This window comes from Trichosporon asahii (genome assembly GCF_000293215.1).
Source record: "Trichosporon asahii var. asahii CBS 2479 unplaced genomic scaffold scaffold00070, whole genome shotgun sequence".
Taxonomy (NCBI): domain Eukaryota; kingdom Fungi; phylum Basidiomycota; class Tremellomycetes; order Trichosporonales; family Trichosporonaceae; genus Trichosporon; species Trichosporon asahii.
Window position 1 is genome coordinate 1,017,441 of NW_014040855.1, and position 20,498 is coordinate 1,037,938.

At 60.1% G+C, this 20,498-nt stretch overlaps 7 protein-coding genes across 7 annotated transcripts; 5 read left to right on the forward strand and 2 right to left on the reverse strand.

Moving 5' to 3' along the window:
- Window positions 1-97: 97 nt before the first annotated feature.
- On the forward strand, window positions 98-1,908 carry A1Q1_04192 (uncharacterized protein; the record flags this gene model as incomplete). Its single annotated transcript, XM_014322569.1, has 5 exons — window positions 98-460; window positions 502-694; window positions 744-1,555; window positions 1,596-1,726; window positions 1,764-1,908. 5 exons carry the CDS (start codon window positions 98-100, stop codon window positions 1,906-1,908), a joined length of 1,644 nt encoding a protein of 547 aa, XP_014178044.1.
- Window positions 1,909-2,122: 214 nt separating this feature from the next.
- Window positions 2,123-3,873, forward strand: A1Q1_04193 (uncharacterized protein; the record flags this gene model as incomplete). Its single annotated transcript, XM_014322570.1, has 3 exons — window positions 2,123-2,621; window positions 2,678-3,573; window positions 3,625-3,873. The coding sequence occupies 3 exons, from the start codon at window positions 2,123-2,125 to the stop codon at window positions 3,871-3,873; spliced, it is 1,644 nt and encodes a 547-aa protein (XP_014178045.1).
- An 852-nt stretch (window positions 3,874-4,725) lies between these two features.
- Window positions 4,726-5,457, reverse strand: A1Q1_04194 (uncharacterized protein; the record flags this gene model as incomplete). Its single annotated transcript, XM_014322571.1, has 2 exons — window positions 4,726-5,302; window positions 5,351-5,457. The coding sequence occupies 2 exons, from the start codon at window positions 5,455-5,457 to the stop codon at window positions 4,726-4,728; spliced, it is 684 nt and encodes a 227-aa protein (XP_014178046.1).
- A 2,295-nt stretch (window positions 5,458-7,752) lies between these two features.
- A1Q1_04195 (arsenite transporter) lies at window positions 7,753-9,166 on the reverse strand (the record flags this gene model as incomplete). The annotated part of the gene is made up of 6 exons (XM_014322572.1): window positions 7,753-7,921; window positions 7,977-8,161; window positions 8,223-8,763; window positions 8,805-8,903; window positions 8,948-9,035; window positions 9,079-9,166. The coding sequence occupies 6 exons, from the start codon at window positions 9,164-9,166 to the stop codon at window positions 7,753-7,755; spliced, it is 1,170 nt and encodes a 389-aa protein (XP_014178047.1).
- Window positions 9,167-9,882: 716 nt separating this feature from the next.
- On the forward strand, window positions 9,883-10,533 carry A1Q1_04196 (uncharacterized protein; the record flags this gene model as incomplete). Its single annotated transcript, XM_014322573.1, has 1 exon — window positions 9,883-10,533. One exon carries the CDS (start codon window positions 9,883-9,885, stop codon window positions 10,531-10,533), a length of 651 nt encoding a protein of 216 aa, XP_014178048.1.
- Window positions 10,534-10,871: 338 nt separating this feature from the next.
- A1Q1_04197 (GMC oxidoreductase) lies at window positions 10,872-12,745 on the forward strand (the record flags this gene model as incomplete). Its single annotated transcript, XM_014322574.1, has 2 exons — window positions 10,872-11,245; window positions 11,296-12,745. The coding sequence occupies 2 exons, from the start codon at window positions 10,872-10,874 to the stop codon at window positions 12,743-12,745; spliced, it is 1,824 nt and encodes a 607-aa protein (XP_014178049.1).
- Window positions 12,746-15,012: 2,267 nt separating this feature from the next.
- Window positions 15,013-19,963, forward strand: A1Q1_04198 (two-component sensor molecule; the record flags this gene model as incomplete). Its single annotated transcript, XM_014322575.1, has 3 exons — window positions 15,013-19,538; window positions 19,655-19,858; window positions 19,903-19,963. The coding sequence occupies 3 exons, from the start codon at window positions 15,013-15,015 to the stop codon at window positions 19,961-19,963; spliced, it is 4,791 nt and encodes a 1,596-aa protein (XP_014178050.1).
- Between the last annotated feature and the right edge of the window lie 535 nt (window positions 19,964-20,498).

A 20,498-nucleotide genomic window follows, 5' to 3' on the forward strand; every position in this document is an offset into this window, starting at 1 on the left:
CCTCTCCCGCCCAGCGCCGACCGCCGCGCCGCAGCTGCTCAACAGCGCGCGCCGGTCGAGCGTGTTCCCCTCCGCGCCGTCTGGGCGGCAGTCGATCATGCCGTCCACGGCGGGCGGTCCCAACGCGCCACGCGACCCGCGACGGGATCCTGCGTTCCGCGCAGAGTGCCGCGCCAACATCGACCAGTTCCTTTACTCGCACGGCCTGCCGCCTCTGTCGAGCAAGACCAAGGATCCGATCCAGAAGGAGATTGAGGCAACGTTCCGCGCCCTCTCAGAGATACTCGTCGGCCCGACCACGCGTGGCAAAAAGTTTGAGGACGACTGCACGGCCATGCTCCGCGACCTCAAGTGCCCGTATCTCGACTTTTTGTCAAAGTCGGCCATTGCGGTCGCGGGCTCGGAAAAGTACTGGCCGCTGATGCTGGCGACGCTTAGCTGGATGGTCGACCTCTGCAAGGTGGGTCTGGTGTCCCTGAGATGTGATGTGCTAACCCGCAGGCATCCGAAGAGACATGGCATGTGGCGGAGACAGAAGACCCGCTGTTTATCCCGCCTTCAGAGCTCCCTGTCGACTATGAGCGCATCGAGGATCTGCTGCTTTGGGACTACTGCTCGCAGGCGTACACCAAGTGGTGCCGCGAGGAGGAGTGGCCCGAGGCGGACCAACAGCTGCGGGAGGCTTATGGCAAGTGTCCCAAGTTTTGTACATCACTGACCATCAGAGCGCATCATGACCGAAGACGTCGACGAGTGCGACCGGCTCCAACTACAAATCGGCAAGCGGCAGGCAGAGCTCGACGCACTCCAGACTCAGCAGTCAAAGCTCGTAGCCGCCGAGGAACACTACCAGAGCCTCGTGTCCGACCGCGCCAAGTTTATCGACCAGACCGAGCTCCATGAGAAGAAGATTGCCAGCGACGAGCGCAAGATTCAAGAGGCACAGACCCGGCTTCAGCAGTTTAGTGAGTTTCCGGGCCAATGCGAGCTAACCTCTTCAGAACAACGACTCGAAGCCGTGCAGGGAGAGCTTGCCGAGGCCCGGGCTGCCGTTGCGGCTCAAAACTTGTCCCCGGAGGAGGCGACGCGCATGAACACTGAACAGGAGCACCTCCGAAAGACGCTCGAAAAGTTCCACATTAGCATCAAGGAGGTCTCTGACAATGTCGACAACAAGGAATTTGAGCTCACGCGCGCCATGGACAAGTTTGCCGACGAGATTGACAAGTACAACACGCTTGGCAGCCGCATCGGCATCATCCACTCGGACAGCGACCAGCACACGACAAACCTCCAGATCTCGCTGGATCTTTCGACACTTGGCCCCGCCGAGCTGCGAGAGGAGGCGCGCCGGCAAATGGACGCGATCCTTCCCGCCTTGCAGGGCCTCTACCAGGCGGTGCACCGGCAGGCTGCCGAGCGGCGAGCAGAGGCGGGCGAGTTGCGAGAGCAGCACGAGACCCTCTCACAGGACATGGATCCACGGCGAGAGGAGGTAGCTGGGCTCGAGGACCGGCTCGCGCGTGTGCAAAAGCAGGTCGATGACGCCAAGGCTGTAAGTCTAGCTTAGCACGCCTCAATACTGACCCGTCCAGCAACTCCAAACAGAGACTGCCGACGCCAACCACAACATTGCAAAGCTCGAGGCCGAGGTGTCCAACGTGGTCAAGGAGACGCAGCAGGGTATCTTTGCCGCGCAATCACAGCTCGACAGTGTCACTATAGAGTACGTCCTAGATCTGTGTAATTGCGCTGACCCTCAGGTTCCGCGAGTTCCAGCACCAGACAATCGAAGTGCGGCAACGAATCGTCGCGCAGCTCATGGACCACATTGCCAAGCTCGTCAAAGCACGCGAGCACACTATCGAGGCGCTCAAGGGCGTGCGCACGTTTGCCGAGACGCAGTGAGTGCGCGGGCTTGCGATTGTTTGTCTTGGATCTTGTATCGTTCTAGCCGTTGTACTCTTAATGCGAACTGTGTCTAACACTTGGCGGTGCAATTAAACCACGTGACTTGCATGTTGCGGAACCAAATTACCTCACTGCACCTCTGGTGTGTGGATAATTTCCGGCGTGAGCACCTCGACATGCTCGACAACACTCTACCGCTCATCCAACACCAATGTCCGGCCGCGACGTAAAGCCCCGCCTCCCCCGCATGCCGGGGCGGGCCCGTCCCTCGCTGATTGCGGCCGCGCACTCCCAACCCGAACCCGGTGCCGAGACAGCGCGCGCCGAGGCGCACGAGTCGATGGACGTTGACGCTGGTGCGGACGCGGCCCCCGCCGCCGCGACAGCTGGCCCGAGCACGATCGCGCTCACTGGCGGCTCCAACACGGACTCTGAATTGGTTGCCGAGGGCGGGAGTGGCGCCTCGACCCCGCTGAGCGCTACTGGTACACCTGCTGCCGCACCGGCACCCAAGATGAAGTTCAAGCCCAAGATGCCGGTGCGCCGTGCGGTGCAGGCTCAGCAGGAGGACGTGAAACCGGATATCTCGGGTGCGGCGGTGCGTGGGCGTCCGGCTATGCGCGCGCGCGGGCGTGGAGGCTCACGCGGAGGAGCTCGTGCCGCGCCGAGCACGATTGCTGCTGGACCGTTTGGTGGCACGCGGACAAACTGTAAGGAGATGATATTGGGCCAGCTGGTTTACTAACGGCAGCTACGCGTCGGGCAGTTGCGCCTGCGCCGCCGCCACGATTCCAGGCGGACGTGACGAGCGTGGAGGTGTACTCTGACAACGAGGATGGCACGCGCACGGGTGTGATCGACATTGAGGCCGTCTCGGGGCTCTCCGAGTCGGCGCCCACGAGCGCGTACCGCGAACGCGACCTGGACGGCGGCAAGGCCAAGGCCAAGGAGGCCATCAAGGCCAAGATGCGCGACCGTAAGCGCCAGCAGCGTGCGCGGCAGGTTGCGCGCAACATGGCGGCTGCGGCCGCTGCTGCGCTGTCCGAGGGCGCCGCGGCCGGCGTCAAGGCCGAGCCAGTATCGCCTGTGCGTCCGGGTGCGGTTCTGCCGCCAGACCCGAACGCGGGTGTGCCCCCGCCGCTTACTCGCGTGGGCGACTCGATGATCAGTGCGGACCAGCAGCAGGACCGGACGGCGGACGGGCGCCGCATGGCGCGCACGGACACGACGGTGAGCGCGGGGACGACGACGACACCGGACAGCGAGGCAGTGGATGCTGCGCACGCCATTGACCTGTCGGAGAGCGAGAGCGAGGACGAAGATGAGCCGATGGAGGGCGACTTTGTGCTCGCACCTGGCATGGACAACCCCGAGGACAAGCTCTTCACGTTCCAATTCCCGTCCAGCATGCCCAAATTTGTCATGCCGGTCGCGCCTGCGCTGCCGGCCGAGGGCGACGGCGATGTCGTCATGGTCGACGGCGGCAGTGCGGCACCGCCACCAGAGGTCAAGCCCGACGTCAAGCCGAGCCTCGCGCAGCTGCGCCGCAAGCGTGGCGGGCCTGCCCCGCCCCCCGAGGGCCGTATCGGCACGCTCGTGGTGATGAAGAGCGGCAAGGTCAAGATGGTCATGGGCGAGGGCGCCAACGCGATCGTCATGAACGTAAGTTCAACACTGCCACCCTTTTGAACTCGCACTCACACGACTTGCCAGGTCGCGCCCGGGGTGCCCACAACGTTCCTGCAGCAGATTGTGCACCTCGACGCCAAGGCCAAGAGCACGACCGTCCTTGGTGAGGTGCACAAGCAGTTCACGGTCACACCGGACCTCGACCGCCTGCTCGAGGACCTGTTCATCAACGGCGGCGAGACGCCAGGAGACCGCGAGCGCAAGATGGCTGCGGCGGAGCGGCGTGCCCGGGCGGAGCGTGGGCTCGTCAAGATGGAGATGAGTAGTCCGTGAGGGGTGGCGGATGACAGATAGATACTCTCCTTGTACACTACATCGCATGACCTGATACTATTGCAGAGTCACAGAGTGACATGACTTGGTTTGGACGCGGATGTCAGGCCGCGGTGCGGTGCGGGCGAGCAGCTTCTGGAATCATCGGACACGGGGCAGGAATCATTGGAAGCGGGCGGAAGGCAGGACACTAGTGGTACCTGGCCGAGGACGGACCTGTGGGATGCGTCGCAGAAGCAGGAGAAGGTTGTGGATCCCCCGAGGGTGAAACACCAACAGGCACACTGACGAGGCATGCCAGTGATGGGAAACAGGAACGTTAACTCAGATCAGGAGCGGACGCTGCTATTCAGAGGATGAGAACGGGCTGCAATCAGGTGGACGGCGACGGCGAGACATGCATACGCTATGGACTATATAACATGCCCCGGTCAGGCAGCTGCGCAACGGCTGGCGGCCAGTGTGGCACACCTTCCCGCGGATGCCTTTGTACAAGGTTTTCAACGCGGAATGCGCTCGACTGGGGCATGTCGGGCGGCCTTGCAGGACTGTTTGTGCGGGGATCATCCAAGGACCCGGCCGCGGGATGTAGTAGGTAGATTATTATACACAAACGCGCTGGAGCGCAGCGCGCGATCAAGATGTAGTCTAGAAGAAAAGTGTCCCTTGCTGATAGTGTCCTGGATGAACAGCCGCCGAGATAACAGGAGGCGTCCTGGGAGTGTAGAAGGATGAAGCGCCATACGCTTGTGGCGGAGGTTTGTCATCCAGAGATGCGATTATACAAATAGAATGTTGCGAGGCTCCCAAAAGGGTGAAGAACGGTCGACGAAGAAGCGAAATGCCATCCGCTTAGCAGAAGCCAATGGTGCGGGTGGTGGTGGCAGTGTAGATGGTGGTGACGGTGGGGAGCCAGCACGCGGGGGTGTTGGTGATCGTGGTGGTGGGGCACTTGCGGTCGGTGACAGTGACGGTGCCGATAGTGGGGTCGGGAACAGTCGTGACAGTCTTGTAGAGGCAGTAGTGGGTGTACGAGCGGGTAACGGCGGGGGTGAAGCAGGTCGACGTCTTGGTGACAGTGGTGGTGGTGGGCTTGCACGACGGGCCAGTGGGGGGCTTGTGGAACCAGCGGCGCTCGTCCGAGACCGAGCGGAGGGGGAGACCGAGCTTGATGCGCTCAGCGTTGGTCATCTCCTCGGGGATCTCGTCGGCGCGGGCCTGGCGCCAAGGGCGGCAAGTGGTCTTGACGGCGACGGCCTTGCACGTCGAGGTGGAAGTGTACGTGCACTGCTTGGCCTGGTTGGTGCAGGTCGACGTCTTGGAGCACGGGACAGTCGTGGTGGGGCAGCTGTAGCGAGTCTGAGTGCTGGTGCACTTGGACGGGGTGCTGCAGATGCTGGTCGACGTGCTGGTGGCAGTCTTGATGGTGCTGATGGATTAGTGGCAGTTCTTTTTAGAGCAATATGAAACAACTCACGTTGTCACCGTGCGAGTCTTGTCGGCACACGGGTCCCCCTTGTCGGGGAAGTGAATGAATGTGGCGGCGACAGCCGGGAGGAGAACGAGGAACTTGAAGGACACCATGGTGAATGAGTGGAAGGGAGCAAGGACTATCTATCGCTCTGTTTTGAAAGGTTGCCAATCGACTCCTTTGTGCAGGTCGAAGATGGAGAGAGAGGGGGTATGTGGTACAGGGGGGATACAGATGGTCCAGTGCGGCTTACCTTGATCTTATGTATCCTTGGTGGTGCGCGCAACTTGTGGGCATGCTTGGCAGTGTTTTTGCTTCTGCCCACTGACCGGCTGGGGTCCAGGATCGAGGTTCTCTCGTACATTGGGAACATGTCGCAGTCCCGACCGACCCCAACATGCGGACGGCCTCTGTTCAAACTCGTGGAAGAGGCGAGGATGTGAACAAGAGTGGCGGGTGCCAAGCTCTTCGGGATGAGGACACAGGACTGCTTTTGCGCGTACGTGATCGCATTACGGTATCACGGCCGATGGCAGGATTGGCTTTGGTGCGCGCTCCACTACTCGTAGCATGTAGCAAGCCAGTCGAGCGAGTCGATCTGCGTAGTGGCAGAGTAGGGCTAGTGCTGGCCTAGGGGTTCCTGCCATGTTCCATGCTGCTTCAGCCTTGGCAAGAGCAGCAACCTGGATCGATGGATCCCGGCGGACCTGGTATCTGCATCTGACCTCTGTCCTTGCTGGGTTTTGGTGATGCGCTTGAACAAGCGTACGGGCAGCTGGCGGGGAGCCGTTGACAACAGCCAAGCAAGGGATAGTGCTTCCAGAGCCCCAATCGTCATGTTCTCAAACAGCGAAGCTTTGATCCGGGCTGCGCTTGGGTTGCGCTGCAGACGAGCCCTTCTGTGGCCCTATGACCGGCCCGCTCGCCTGTACAAGGCACAAAGTTTCCTGGTGCGCCGCAACGTTGCGGCAGGTCCTGGTCGACTTCTACAAAGCTTGAGCTCTTGTAGCAAGACTGCTGGCTCAGCTTAAGGTTAACGACAGTGCACATAACTGAACAACAACAACGGCCAGGAAAATGTCATGGTCATATCACGTTATGCCTACCAGCCAGGAGCGCGTCCCGGTGCCTTGCGGGATGGAGAGTTTGGTCGGCACAAAATTTTGGTTCCACGAGCCGCCGCGCGCGCAGGGCCCAGCGGCTGGCGACGTGCACCACCGATCTACTGGACCCTCGTCGTTTCACGTCATGGCTTGCCAGAGGGGACCGTCATTCAGGCTGACAGCCCAGGTGGGGGTTGCTGATTGCTCGTCAACTGGATCCTCGTCCCTTTGTGGCGGCTGAATTGTCTCGAGTGGTCCGCCCGGGGTTATCAGAGTCCAGACAGACTAAGTGTTCTGTGTTGTGCCATTCCGACGTTCTTCCCGCGCTCCGCTAGCGCCACATGCCCCGTATGTGCCGCAACATCGGCGGCTCGATCTCTAATCGCTTTCACACGCATCAAGCGCATCATCATCAGTCGAGGCAGACTCGCTGACAACGAGCAGCAATAATGGCTCAGATTTCATCGGTCATCACCATCAAGCTCCCCAACTCTGTGGACAAGGTTGAACCCAACGCTGTCCTCTAGGACCCAAGATCCCCGCCCATGCTGTAAGATTGCCGCTGAGAGGTGCTGGAAGCGGTGCGCCGCCAGCCGATGGGGTGAGCCCGGGGTCTGCGTGTCCACGACCAGGTGTGATTGTTACGTAGTCTTGACTCCGGCATTGGCGTCCAATCTGACGAGCTGTGAACGACTATGACAGCAGCCAGCAGACCATCCTAGGGTACAGGCAGAACTTGTAGGGGCGGGTGCAACCCCGGCTTTCTGGGTTGCAAGTTTGCACGGGAGGCTTGCCGTTCAGGTGCGTTCTCTTGGCATCCAGATCAAGTATGTACGGCACCAAGGGCTCGGAGTCGTTGTCACTGCCAAGAAGCCGAACGGGAAGCAAGCTGGCGGCGCATGGCAGCACCGTCCGGTAAACGGCCCGCTGAACGGCATGCATGTTTCCATCACACCTACGTACAAACGGGCTGCGGGCCGGGCGTGGTTTGGTCCGCGTTGCTGCTCGCTATCCAGACAATATTTTACTTGGTGGAGCACGGGGATATAGCAGTTGCCAGTCAGCCAGTTCGTCTTGCTACATCCGCCAACTCATACACCGCGGCGCGCGTCGGCGCGTCCACCGAGATCCGCGGGCTCCGAGCAACGTTTTGCAATGGTGAGCGGGGACGTCGGGGAGGTTGCTCTGGAGCTTGAGCCCGCCCGCCAGAAGATCCCATCTACTAGGCCCAACACAAAACATGCATCACATTGATTATTATTGCGAGGAATCCAAAGTGGCACCACGTGTTGTGGCTCGAGAAATCTAGATAGCCGAGCACTTGCGCCAGTTGAGCTTTTCCCCAAACAGGAGGGAAACATATGTCAAGAGCAACAGGACGGGCACCTCGACGAGCGGGCCTATCGTGGCTGCCAGCGCCTGGTCCGAGTTGACGCCGTAGATTGCCACACAGACCGCGATCGCAAGCTCAAAGCTGGGGGCAATAGTGTCAATGGCGATTTCCTTTCTCCTTTCGCTCTGCCACTCACTTGTTGGACGCGACCGTAAAGGTCTGCACGGTCGAGGACTGATAGGTGAAGCCGTGCTCGGGACCGTATCGCCGGTTGAGGTAGTACATGAGGGCAAAAGTCGAGAACCACATGAGGATAAAGTAGACAATCATGGGGACGAACACGCGGAAGACGACGCCAATATTGTCGAGAATACGCGTGGCCTGTTCGGCACAGATCAAGATAATACTGAGAGGTGTTAGAATATGCCCATTTGTACTGAACTTGCGTATACAGGAGGCCGAGGAGAGCAAGAGGCCCAAACCACGGCAGAAAGTGGTTCTCGAAGCGCTTGCGACCGAGAATGCCCATCACGGCGAAGCGCGTCACAATGCCGGCCACGAGCGGGATTCCGAGGTAGATGAGCACCGCAATGGCTGTAGCGCCATACTCGAGGCGCAACGATTTCTCGTTGGAGATGACATTGACAAACAGAAGCGACATTGGCGAGTAGAGGATGATCTGAAGGACAGAGTTGATGATGACCAAGATGGCGCAGTAGTTCATGTCGCCCTTGGCGAGGTCATTCCAGATCATGACCATGGCGATGCAGCGGGCGAGGCCTACCATGATAACTCCCGTGCGGTAGGTCGGTTGGTCTGGGAGGGTGGCAAAGGCGACACCAAGCATCACCTGGATGGTGAGTGTCGTTACCCGGTGGCAAGACTCACGAATGGCGCGACTATCCAGTTGAGCACGACGGAGATGGCAATCTGCGTCCAAATGTGCTTGGTGGCGAGGATCTGTGGGAGCCTCTCGTATTGGACTACACATTAGCGTCGCTACATTTGTGCATGATGCACGCACCTTTGGTGAGGATGGGCCACATCATGACCAGCAGTCCGACGACGATGGGGATTGAGACCCCCTTCAACGTGGCGCCCTGCAAAACGACCTGCGTGTTGCCTGCATATTTGCCTTCAAGTTAGAGAATGTACCACGATGATTACCTGCCAATGATGACGCCAATGATCATGGCCAGCAGGACGAGGATAGGAAGCAGACGGTCAAACCAACTGAGGCCCGCCCAGATGCCACCTGCAGGCCGTTAGTGTCCAGTCCATGCGCGGTCACAACTCACCTGCTGCAGCGTGGATCTCTGGCTCTTGTTCCCCTTCAGCGTTCACGCTTGCCGTCTTTTCTCTGGAGATAGTCTTCTCAACGTCCATGGTGTTGTTGGCGGCGGTGATGGTTGCTGACAAGGTGAGTCCAAGTGTGGGCTTTTATTTTCCAGCTGATAAGATCTCCCCTGATGTCCTTCGACGTGTTTAATCAAATTCAGAAGGCTTGAATTTGATGAATTTGATTTATCCCACGACACTCATCTTCATATTCAGGTCTTGGCAGCAACAAGTGCTGGCCATGGCTGTGAGCAACTTAGAGAGCGTTGATGTGTACAAAGAATGAGCGCCGCCGGATCACCTTCCAGAAGACCATCGAACATTCTAACGCTTTGATTAGATAACGCAGCTGGAGACGACCAGTCTCCCCAGGCCGACCGACCACCCAAGACCCACTCACTCACTGACGGAATCAGATTACAGCTCCAACTGGTATCTCGCATCATGAGACCCCCTCTCATCCAATCTCATCCACTCCCTCTAGTCCACCCCACCCGACCACCATTGGCCGCGGCCGCTCCATCGACAAGACTCTCCCCCTTACACGCTCCCTCACCGCGCAGCGTGACTACCGCGCGCGCAAATCGGCCCACCTAGTGCATATCCACCTAAATTAAACCTACTTGTCGCTTCCCTCCCCGCGCTGACACATCCAGAAAACACTACAGGACACGGTCGACCGCCTGACCCACGAGAACGCATCATTGCGAGCCGAGCTCGCCGAGCTTCGCGCCCACCTACCCACCGTATGCCCTCCCGCGCAGATGCACGCTGTCACGGCCGCGCGGGAACAGCTCCTCGTCGCGCTCGACGGCCTCGATGCCGTCATGTGCGGAGCGGTTGGGATCGGCCGCGGCGACTGTTCGCCGTCGCACGCCTACGCACAGGCGCACGCTGCGCATTCCCTACAGGGGTATATGATGGAGCATGCGCAGGCGCACGCGCTTGATTGCAGACATCATTGGGCAGAGGAGGCGGATGGCGAGGCGGGGGCAGACACGCATGGTGAGACGGCCAAGTGGTGTGATCGGCGGTCCGGTCGGTCCGGTCGGTCCGGTAGGCCTCGGGCGGATTGTCACACTCGTACTACGGAGCGCAACGTTCCCGCGCCAAGTCTGGCCGCACATGACCTAGAGGACGAGCAAAATCCACATAAAGGTGACGAGCACCGCCCGCATCAAGCGCACTCGTCCGCCACTCCTGCCGTACCTGTTACTCTTCCCGCAGCGGACGGCGAGTGCTGTTACGGCCTGTTCGACTGCTCCAACCCCCTGGGTCTTCCAGGATCTGACGACGCCCCTGCTCCCCGAGAGTGTGGACCTTCGGGAGCAGGGTCTGAGCCCCGGCTGAACACGACAGGTACAGTGGACGAGGACGGCTGTTGTCTGGGAATATTCGAGTGTGGCGACAAATAGACATAGACCAGAAGCGGGATGGCGGATGTGGCACTCCACCATATGTACGTACCTTCACACCACGCTGCCACAGAACACTAGGCCATGGTTGTTAAGCCGTTTATGCCAAGGGCGCGTGACTTTTCTGCCTCTGAAACCGTATCTTGCCCAGATCCCCAGGGGAAGTGCGCCGCGTGCGGAGAAGGGGAGCAACGGCCCCGGTCGGTGGGAACGCATCTCTTCTTAACGACTCTGCAACTCGGAAACTCATATTTAAACAGTGTCTAGGTCGTTGATCATCCACAGGTCAAGAAGGATTTTTTTTTTTACTCCGGAACGCTCACATCCAGATTCCAGACATGTTGGCCTTTGCGATTCTGTGGGCTTTTGCCACGGCTGTGGTGGCTGCGCCCGCCCCCAACAACAACGAAGAGCGCGGTCTATTCGACACCACGTTCGACTATGTGGTCGTCGGCGGCGGTACCGGTGGCCTGGCCATTGCCTCGCGCCTGTCCGAGGACCCCAGTGTCTCGGTCGCGGTCATCGAGGCCGGCACCTATTACCAAGTGTCCAACTTTGTCTTCTCGTCAACCCCTGGTGCCGATGTGCTCTTTGCAGGCTCGGACCCGAGAGACACCAACCCGCTCGTCGACTGGAATTTTGTGACCACCCCGCAGACGGGTGCTGACAACCGTCGTGTCCACTATGCGCGTGGCAAGTGTCTTGGTGGAAGGTAAGAAAAAGGCGGCTTGAGACATGGGTGGATTGCTTATGCGATCCTAGCTCGGCGCGCAATTTTATGGTCTACCAGCGCCCCGACCCCGGATCCCTCCAGATGTGGGCCGACGCCGTTGGGGACCAGAGCTACACGCTCGGCAACTGGATGCCCTACTTCCGCAAGAGCGTCAAGTTTACGCCGCCGCGCAACGACATTCGCTTCCCAAACGCGTCGGCGACATTTGATGCTGGCGCGTTTGACCCCGCCGGTGGGCCACTGCAGGTCACGTACCCCAACTGGGGTGCGCCGTTCAGCACGTGGATGAAGCGCGGCATGAGCTCGAACGGCCTGCCGCAAGCCCTCGACTTCAACACGGGTGCTCTTACCGGACACAACTGGGTCACGACGACGATTGACCCGTCGACCATGAAGCGCTCGTCGTCAGAGACCTCCTTCATGACCGCCGCCAAACGCCGCCCGAACTTCACGGTCTTCCAGCTCACCATGGCCAAGCGGATTTTGTTCGACGACAACAAGAAGGCGATCGGCGTCCAGACTGGCCTCGGCTCGGTTCTGAAGGCCCGCAAGGAGGTTATCCTCTCAGCCGGCGCGTTCCAGTCCCCGCAGCTGCTCATGGTCTCTGGTGTCGGACCCGCCGCACAGCTGCAGCGCCTCGGTATCCAGGTCATTGCCGACCGCCCAGGCGTTGGTCAAAATCTCACGGACCACGTCTACGTCACGCCTTCGTACCGCGTCAATGTCGAGACATACACAAAGTTGGCCAACAACCTGCTGTACATTGTGTGGGAGTACCTTACCAACTTTGTTCCCTTCAAGAGGGGCGTCCTCACCGACCCCCTCGCCACGTACCTCGGCTGGGAGCGTGTTCCGGCCAACCTGGTGCCGTCTGCCCAAGTCCAGTCCGACCTCAACAAGTTTCCGTCCTCCTGGCCGCACCTCGAGTATATGTCCGCGCCGGGCTTTATTGGCGACTTTTCCAACCTCCTCACCAACCAGCCCAAGGATGGCTACCAATATGCCTCCATCCTGGCTGCGGTTGTGGCACCCCTGTCGCGCGGCACCGTGTCCATCTCGTCGACCGACACCAACGTTGCCCCCCTCATCGACCCCGCGTGGCTCACGCACCCGACCGACCAGGCCGTTGCCATTGCAGGCTACAAGCGCGTGCGCCAGGCGTTCAACTCGGACGGTATGGCCGGCCTCCTTGCCGACAAGAACGAGTATTTCCCCGGATCGGCTGTTGCCACTGACGACCAAATCCTCGCCACAATCCGCAAGACGGTAATGACAGTGTGGCACGCGTCGTGCACGTGCCGCATGGGCCGGACCGACGATCCCACCGCCGTGGTCGACAACCACGCGCGCGTCATTGGCGTCAGCGGCCTCCGCGTCGTTGACGCCAGTGCCTTTGCGCTCCTGCCGCCGGGCCACCCGCAGTCGGTCGTGTATGCGCTCGCTGAGAAGATTGCCGCAGACATCAAGTCGGGCCATTGAGCAACTCGAGTACCAGTAAATTACATGTCTAATCACAGGTAATCATAGGACTTCGGGATTTCGGGAGCAGATCGATCATGGATCAGCAGATCCCATCCTGAGATTAGACAACGAGAAAATGTCATCGCAATCTTGTTGGTTTGTTTTTGTTTTGGTTGTTTCGCTCGTAACTGCTTTCCATATTAATCGGCGAAACTGCCCTGGCCGACCATCAGCAGACCTCGACCTCGGCGCAGAGAGTTCGGAGTCTGGGGGCAGATCAAGGCTGTATTGTGGTGCCTAAGGAGCAGCGAGGACAGGTCCAGCAAGTGGACAACGGGCGGGCCCAGTGTGGGGCTCCTGGCCCAGCCGGCAGGCAAGGTCCGGCGCCACACGTAGATCTAAGTGGTGGCTAAGGGCGCAGCTCGTTCCGAGATGAGATGAAATGAGATAAGCCGACGGTCACCGCATAAAACAAAAACAAACAAGCAATGTCCGCACTTTTGCCGCTTGGGCGACAACTGGCTGGTTTGGGGAGGAGCATCTACTGCACAGGCGATTCCGAGACGTTTGTGGCCTGTGGTGGTCGCCGCCGCAGTGTAAAACAAGGTGTTACTTTTGCCGCTCCACTCCAATTTCGTTCTGCAGCTCGGTGGTGCGGGTCGAGTCACAGGCGCCGAGGAGGCCCCGATGATGGAGAGGCTCGAGACGTTAATACGCTCGTTCAAGCACTTGGGACTTGTCGCGCCGAGATGGCTGATACAGCAGCCGTCCTCCTGCCCAAGTGAGTTTTGGTTTGCACATGGTTTGGGTGTGAATCCGATTCCAGTAGTGACCTTGACGGCATCAGTGCTACTTTCAGGTGGCACTCGATTCCAACCACCTTAATGAGGTCGGACGCACCAAGCACTGCTACTTCTACCGAGCCGCTCTATGTTCCCTTGCGGGCACTGCCAAAGCCAGGTCAGAATGCATCCCAGCTGCCTGCTGCCTGCTATGGCTAGTGGCCCCTGAGCGGGGTTGCACCGGGGCAATGTTGTCAGTTGTACCCACACAAGAAACACGTGACCTCCACTTTTAGCGGAGGAGGCTCTCTCGCCGTCTGTGGCAAAACGGCGGGCGACGACGCATGCAGTGTGCCGAAGACGATGAGTAAGCGGCCTCTGCACCGGGCGCTGTCGGACACAGTGGGTATGGTCATCTCGGTGACGGAGGTCATTGTGGGAGCGACGGGAATGAGCACCGACTCCGTCGTGCTCCCGCCGGGTCAGGTCCAGTCCTGGCCAGACCCCCTCGGCGTCGTGAGGGAACGACGCCGAGGTGAACATGGTGCTGTCGGCGCACACTTGGACAGGCGGCGCCGCCGACCACCCCTGGACGCTCTGGGCCATGCTCCGATACGCCTCCTCGATGACCGAGACCTCGTGGCCAGGGCCCCGAAAGGCCAAGCCGGCCGGGCTACATCTGTCTTATCTGTGCTCCATGTATGCGGCGTGCAGACATGTCTCGACTCCCACCCGCCCTGATCCCTCGTCGCCTGGTAACCTAGCATTGGTGTGTATTGCCCAGCGACGAGCAACCACGATGGCAACCCGTTCTCCGCACTTCTGGGAGAACCGCCATGCCGGCCCAGCCGTGGGGGTAGCCAATCCGAGCAATGAAGATGGATGTCCCTCCTCCTCCTCCTGGCCTCCACTGGACGTCCATCTGTAGCAGCAGCATGATATTGCTGATAGCCAGTGAGAGATCGATCACATGAGGCCTGCCCCCGACGCTGGCCTGGCGTTGAACATCCAAGGCACAGAGGCAATATTACATTCATTTTTGAGTGACCTTGCTGGTATGGGGAGTGGGGAAACCATTGGTGTGGCAGAGGATACTACTTGATTGTTCTTACCTTGGACAGTCTGGCCAGCGTCATTCAGGTAAAGCATGCATAGACCCGGCACTCGTAGGCACCAGGCAAGGCCGAGGACGACCAAAGCCCTCAAAGCACTCCGGCCCTCGCCTATTGGTGTCGCGCTTCTGCTTTGAGAGGGGCAGGGCCGGACTGAGCAGGTCGCCGCTTCAGGAAGGGAGATCCAGCGCACCGTGGCACTGGGACCAGGTTGTCCTGTCCACCACCACCATCACCACCACCACCACCACCACCACCAGGAGGCATGCAGTCGTCCACTGCTCCTGTTCGACACCAACGATACTGCAACGCCGATCTTTGACTTTTCCTTCTTGTTCTCCATATCTATCATTCTACCGCCAGTCCGCCCATCCACTGCACCACCGCAGCCATGGACGAGTTCCACCTGGCGTCCTCGCATCTCTCGACATCCCCTCGAGATGCCACAAACGTCAAATCCAGCGCCACCACCCAGGGCAAACCGCCAGCGTCCTCGGTGACCCCAGTGCGCGGGGTGTCCTCCGACTCGACCTCATCCGAGTCGTCGGACGACACGCCTGCAGAGCAGTACCCGCTGTGCGGCTCCGAATTCCTCACAGAGCTCCGCGGGCACAGTCGAGCCCAGTCCATCACCTTTCCCCTCTCCACATCCACCTCCACCGGCACCCCGGTATCGGTGCGCCCCTCGTCGCAGATGTACTGGTCTGCCCACGAGCACCTCACCGACTCTGACGGCGGCGGCGCCCCCACGCCGGAGAAGGTGGCGGCGACCACGACGCCACCGCCCATTGTCACCGCCATGGCCGACTCTCCGTCCAGCGGGTCCACGTCGTCATCGATCGACCCCCTCCTCGAGTCGCCGCGCACGCCCGTTTCCCGCCTGAATCTTTCCTACGGCGGCGAGTCTATTACGTACTCTAACCCATTCTCGCCGGGCGAGGTGGAGGCTACGCCAACCAGTCCATTCCGCGCTCCCGCTCGAGACCGGGCCGCCTCGGCCGCGAGCCTCATGTCCGCCATGGCGGCCAACACGTCCTCGGGCCGGAGGTTCTCAACCTCCAGCTTTCCCCCGCCAGGCGGATGGCATATGCCACATGAGGTGGCGGCGGGCAGCAGCAATAACACGCTCCCGGCGTGTCCCTCTCTTACCTCTGCGCCGGCGTGCTCGCCCTTCTCCCCGCTCAACAGGATGCGCCACCTGCATGCGCCCAAGGCGGTCAACCGTGGTGCCGAGGCAAATCTCCAGCGGATGGGCGGCGGCGGCGAGGAGGACACACTGCGGGGAAACCATGCGCTTGGCAGTCCCCTCACGCGGCGCATATCGGGGCACATCAAGAACCTTGCGGCGCAGCGGGCGACGAGCTGGAACGAGTTTGCGTTTGCCTACTCGCAGGGGTGGTTTGACCCCCTCCGCACACCCATGTTCCCCGAGTCGAGCGAGTTTGAGCACTTGCCGGCACCGGCACCGTCAACGCCACGTTTGGCCGCTGTGGACAGGGAGGACCCAATACTTCGCGCTCAGTCTGCGCCTCCGAGTCCTCTGCCCCCCGGGTCAGACCCAGAAGACGAGGCCGAGGACGACGACAACGGCCAGCCAGACGACATGCAGCAAGCATCTTCATCCGCAAGACCTGCAAAGCCAAGTCGACTAGGTCAAACGCACACTCGCTCATTCTCTATCGACCATGCTCTTCCCCCTCCACCGGCAAGACGCCCACAGTTTCTCAAACTCGGTCACTTTCCAAATGTTCGCCACTTGCACGACGTTCGCCCGTTCTATGAGCGCCACAAGTTCTTGCCAGCGCCCCTGCCACAGCAAGAGCCCGAGAGACTTAAGACGCTCATGAGCTTCAACATTCTGTACACGACCGACGACCTCAACTTTGACCGCGTCGTGCACATGATCAAGCTCGTGTTCAACGCGTCCATGGCGTTCTGCTCCCTTCCCGACGGGGAGGGGTTCAAGTCGTACTCTGGCCTTGGGTACACTGTCGACGAGTTGCGGCGATCGGTCGGCTTTTGCCCTCATGTCGTCTTGCTCAACGGCGATGACCCGTTCGTCGTGCTCGACACGCACAAGGACTGGCGGTTCAAGAACAACCCTCTAGTCACAGGCAATCCCAACATTCGCTTCTACGCTGGCGCGCCACTGCGCACATCGGATGGCTACAACCTCGGAGCGCTCGCCGTGGCTGACACCAAGCCGCGGACAAAGTTTTCCCCACGTTGCCGCCACATTCTCAAAGAGTTTGCCGCGATTGTCATCCGCGAGCTCGAGCTCTGGCGCGACCGCCTGCAGCTCCGCGTGCGCGACCGGATCCAGACGTCTCTCGAGGAGTTTACGCGCGAGTGCCTCGAGACCAAGGACAGGCTGCTCCTCTGCCAGCAGGATGTGGATCTGCATCTCTTGCAGGTGTACCGCCGGGCGTCTGAAATGGTGAAGAACACTCTTGACCTCGACGGGTGTACAATCCTGGACATTGGGCAGTTTGAGCGCGTCGAGCTCCATGCGCCAGAGGACGGGACTACCAAGGTGGTCTACCGCGCAAACCCCTACATAGGCGGCAGCGGCAACTCGTTCTCTGGCGACATGACCGACGACTTTGGCCCACTCCCCGCGTTCCCAGTGCTGGCGTCCACGTCGCGCGAAGCGCGTACCCACAAGCTCAAGGGATGGGAGCACAAGCTCGTGTCCGAGTTTCTCGCCGACTACCGCTTTGGCCGCATCTTTCACGTTGCGCCGCCGTGGATCCGCTCAGTCTACCCCTCGACACTGCGATATGCCCTCGTGGTCCCCATCTTTGGCATCGACCACCAGCCGTTTGCGCTCATCTGCGCGCACACGCAGGATAAAGGTCGGCAGTTTCTCCAAGGGTCCGAGCTGCAGTTTCTCCGCGGCATTGGGTCGACCATCCTGTCGGCTGTGCTCCGTCGGAGGACCTTCCTCGCTGACCGGTCCAAGAACGTGCTCATCTCGTCGGTTAGCCACGAGCTGCGCACGCCCCTGCATGGCATGCTCGCCGCCGGTGAGCTGCTCTCGGACACGACCTTGGACCCGACGCAAGAGGCCTTTTTGGCCACGCTCCGCACCTGTGGACAGCAGCTCATCGAGACGGTCAACCACGTGCTCGACTTTGCAAAGCTCAGCATTGAGGGCAAGGACAACTCGACGAGCCAGATCCAGTGCCGGCAGGTCAACCTCGCCGAGCTCATCCACAGCACTGTCGAGGGGTGCTGGCTGGGGCAGCGCGCGCGCTCGATGCAAATGACGTCGGACGGCGAGAGCGACCTCGGCACGTTTTACTCGCCAGAGCCTCGGGGTCTCATACCGGGAGCGCGGCGTCTCGACATTCATCAAGACTTGTCCAACGTTGAGTCGGTCCTCGACATTGGGTTCCGCGAAAAGGGCTGGAATGTCGTGTGCGAGGTCGGTGGCCTGCGCCGCATCATCATGAACTTGTTCAACAACTCGCTCAAGTTTACAAAAGAGGGCTACGTGCAGATCATGCTGCGCGAGCTGCCTCACCCTGCCGATCAAAAGCGCATCCCTCTGGAGCTCCGTGTGATCGACACTGGCAAGGGGATCGGCAAGGAGTTTCTCAAGAGCAAAATGTTTCAGCCGTTTGCGCAGGAGAACCCCATGCAGCCCGGCACTGGCCTCGGTCTCGCCATTGTGGGCAACATTGTCACCTCGAGCGCCATGGGCGGCACACTCGACGTCTACTCTGCGGAGAACGTCGGTACCGAGATCCGCATCCAGTTCCAGGTCGACACGGTCGACGAGGACGAAAACGGCGTCCCCATCAAGCCGGTCAACACTAGACTCGGCGTCTGCCACACCATGGCTTTTGTCAACTACCTGAGCCACTTCCGCGGCCACCAGCTCCAGAAGGAGGTCATGACCAACTATGCGCGCTGCCTCGGGTTCACCGTCATTGACAATCCCGCCGAGGCCGACATTCTCGTCATCAACGAAGCGGCAGGTCTCACCGACGAGGTGCGCGAGATGGCCCGCACGCGGCCAATCCTCCTCATCATCTCGTTCAAGATCCACGACACGCAGACGCTGCAGGACATGGGCCGCATGGACGCGTACACTGGCATCCTGTACAAGCCCATGGGCATTGACCACTTTACGCGCGGGCTGCACGGTGCGGTCAGGTGGCTCAAGGACCCGAGCAATCCCGACTTGCTCGGCGCCCTGTCGCAGATCAACACGGCCGAGCGCCGCCGCGGGTCACTCGAGGACCCGAGCAAGGACGCCAGCACCAAGATGATGCAGATTCTCGGCCACCGTCCGCGAACGCACCTTACCGAGATGTCGCCGTCGCCGTCGCCCACGCCGTCACCTGCTGCCCAACAGCAACCACCGCCCGACTTTAACGACTCGCGGCCAATGCTCACACTTACGCACAACTCATTCTCGTCGCTTGGGTCCCAGCAGCAGTCCAAACCGTCCTCATCCTTCCTCAACTACTCGTTCCCCCCTCGCCCACCTACCATACGCACGTTTAGTGCCCCATCCAACCCGACCGTTGTGCAGGGCGCTTGCTCGGGTGAGACGACGCCGAGCACACAGACGACACCAGTGACACCCTTGGCGGCAGTGACCAAGCCCGAATGGCCCGAACGGCCGCCGACTGTGCGCCACACACACACTGCAAGCATCTCTGGCTTTTCGACCGTGTCCATCGCCGACGGTGGAGTCATGCTCGCGAGCTGCCAGCCGGCCAACCCGCTGTTGACCGTACCCCTCCGCCAGATCCGCCCGCCGCGCATCATGGTCGTTGAGGACAACCCCATCAACCGCCGCGTGCTGACCGCCTTGCTTAAGAAGCGGGGCTTCCAGTACACCGAGGCGGTCGATGGGTGTGCCGGCGTCGAGCTATTTGAAAAGTCGCCGCCAAACTATTGGGAGTGAGTATTTTTTTTAACCATTTTCCCAGTAATTTTCTGACTGATTATCAGCGCCATTTTAATGGACATCACAATGCCAATCATGGACGGACTCGAGGCCACACCGCGGTCCGTAGCATCGAGACGCGGCGCCGTCTCGATGGCGATGTCTACACCTCTCCAAACATCTCTCCTACATCTACGCATGTCCCCCTCTCCCCCATCTCGTCTTCGTCGCAATTGCCAGAGCCCCAAACCCACCACACCAAGATTTTCGCCTTGACTGGACTGGCCACTGTGGACGACAAGCGCAAGGCGTTTGCAAGCGGTGTAGACGGATAGTGAGTCTCCACAGACATGTTCAGACAGGTTGCTAACAAGACAGCCTTTTCAAGCCTGTGTCCCTGGTGACACTCGACCTCGTCTTCAAGAAGATTGGTTTTTGAACGTGTAAGCCAGATCGCGTGTACGGATAGGGATAGTTGTACTTTTTGGCATGCGAGCAGTAGCGGTTCATTGGAAGCAGTCTACCCGTTGTGCTCGGGGTTGAGCCTGACCAACGACGCTGATGACCAAGGGCCCTCCTGCTACGTTGAGCAAATCTTCCCCCCGCCATCGGTCGGTCGCCCTTGCGCTGCTGTCGAACCCTCCTGTCCCTGCGTCCACCTTGCATCGGGATTCGCCTCACCCCCAACGCATTCCAGTATCCTGGGTGCGCACGGGGGTTCCATCAAGCAGACGGGCCCTGTAGAGGGCCGAGTGGCCGGCCGGCTGCTCAGCTTGCGCTTTACAGAAGGGCTCGAACAGGGCCCAGCCAGGCAGGAATGCAGGATTGCCGCTGTGTGGAGGTAACGCGTGGCGTTTGCCACGGACGCGTCGGATGAAACCCGAAGTAAGTCGCGTCCTGAGCACACAACAGTCACACCAAAAATCATTCCACTTGCTGCTTCAATTTTTTCACTCTGTCTCTCCCTCGAGCTG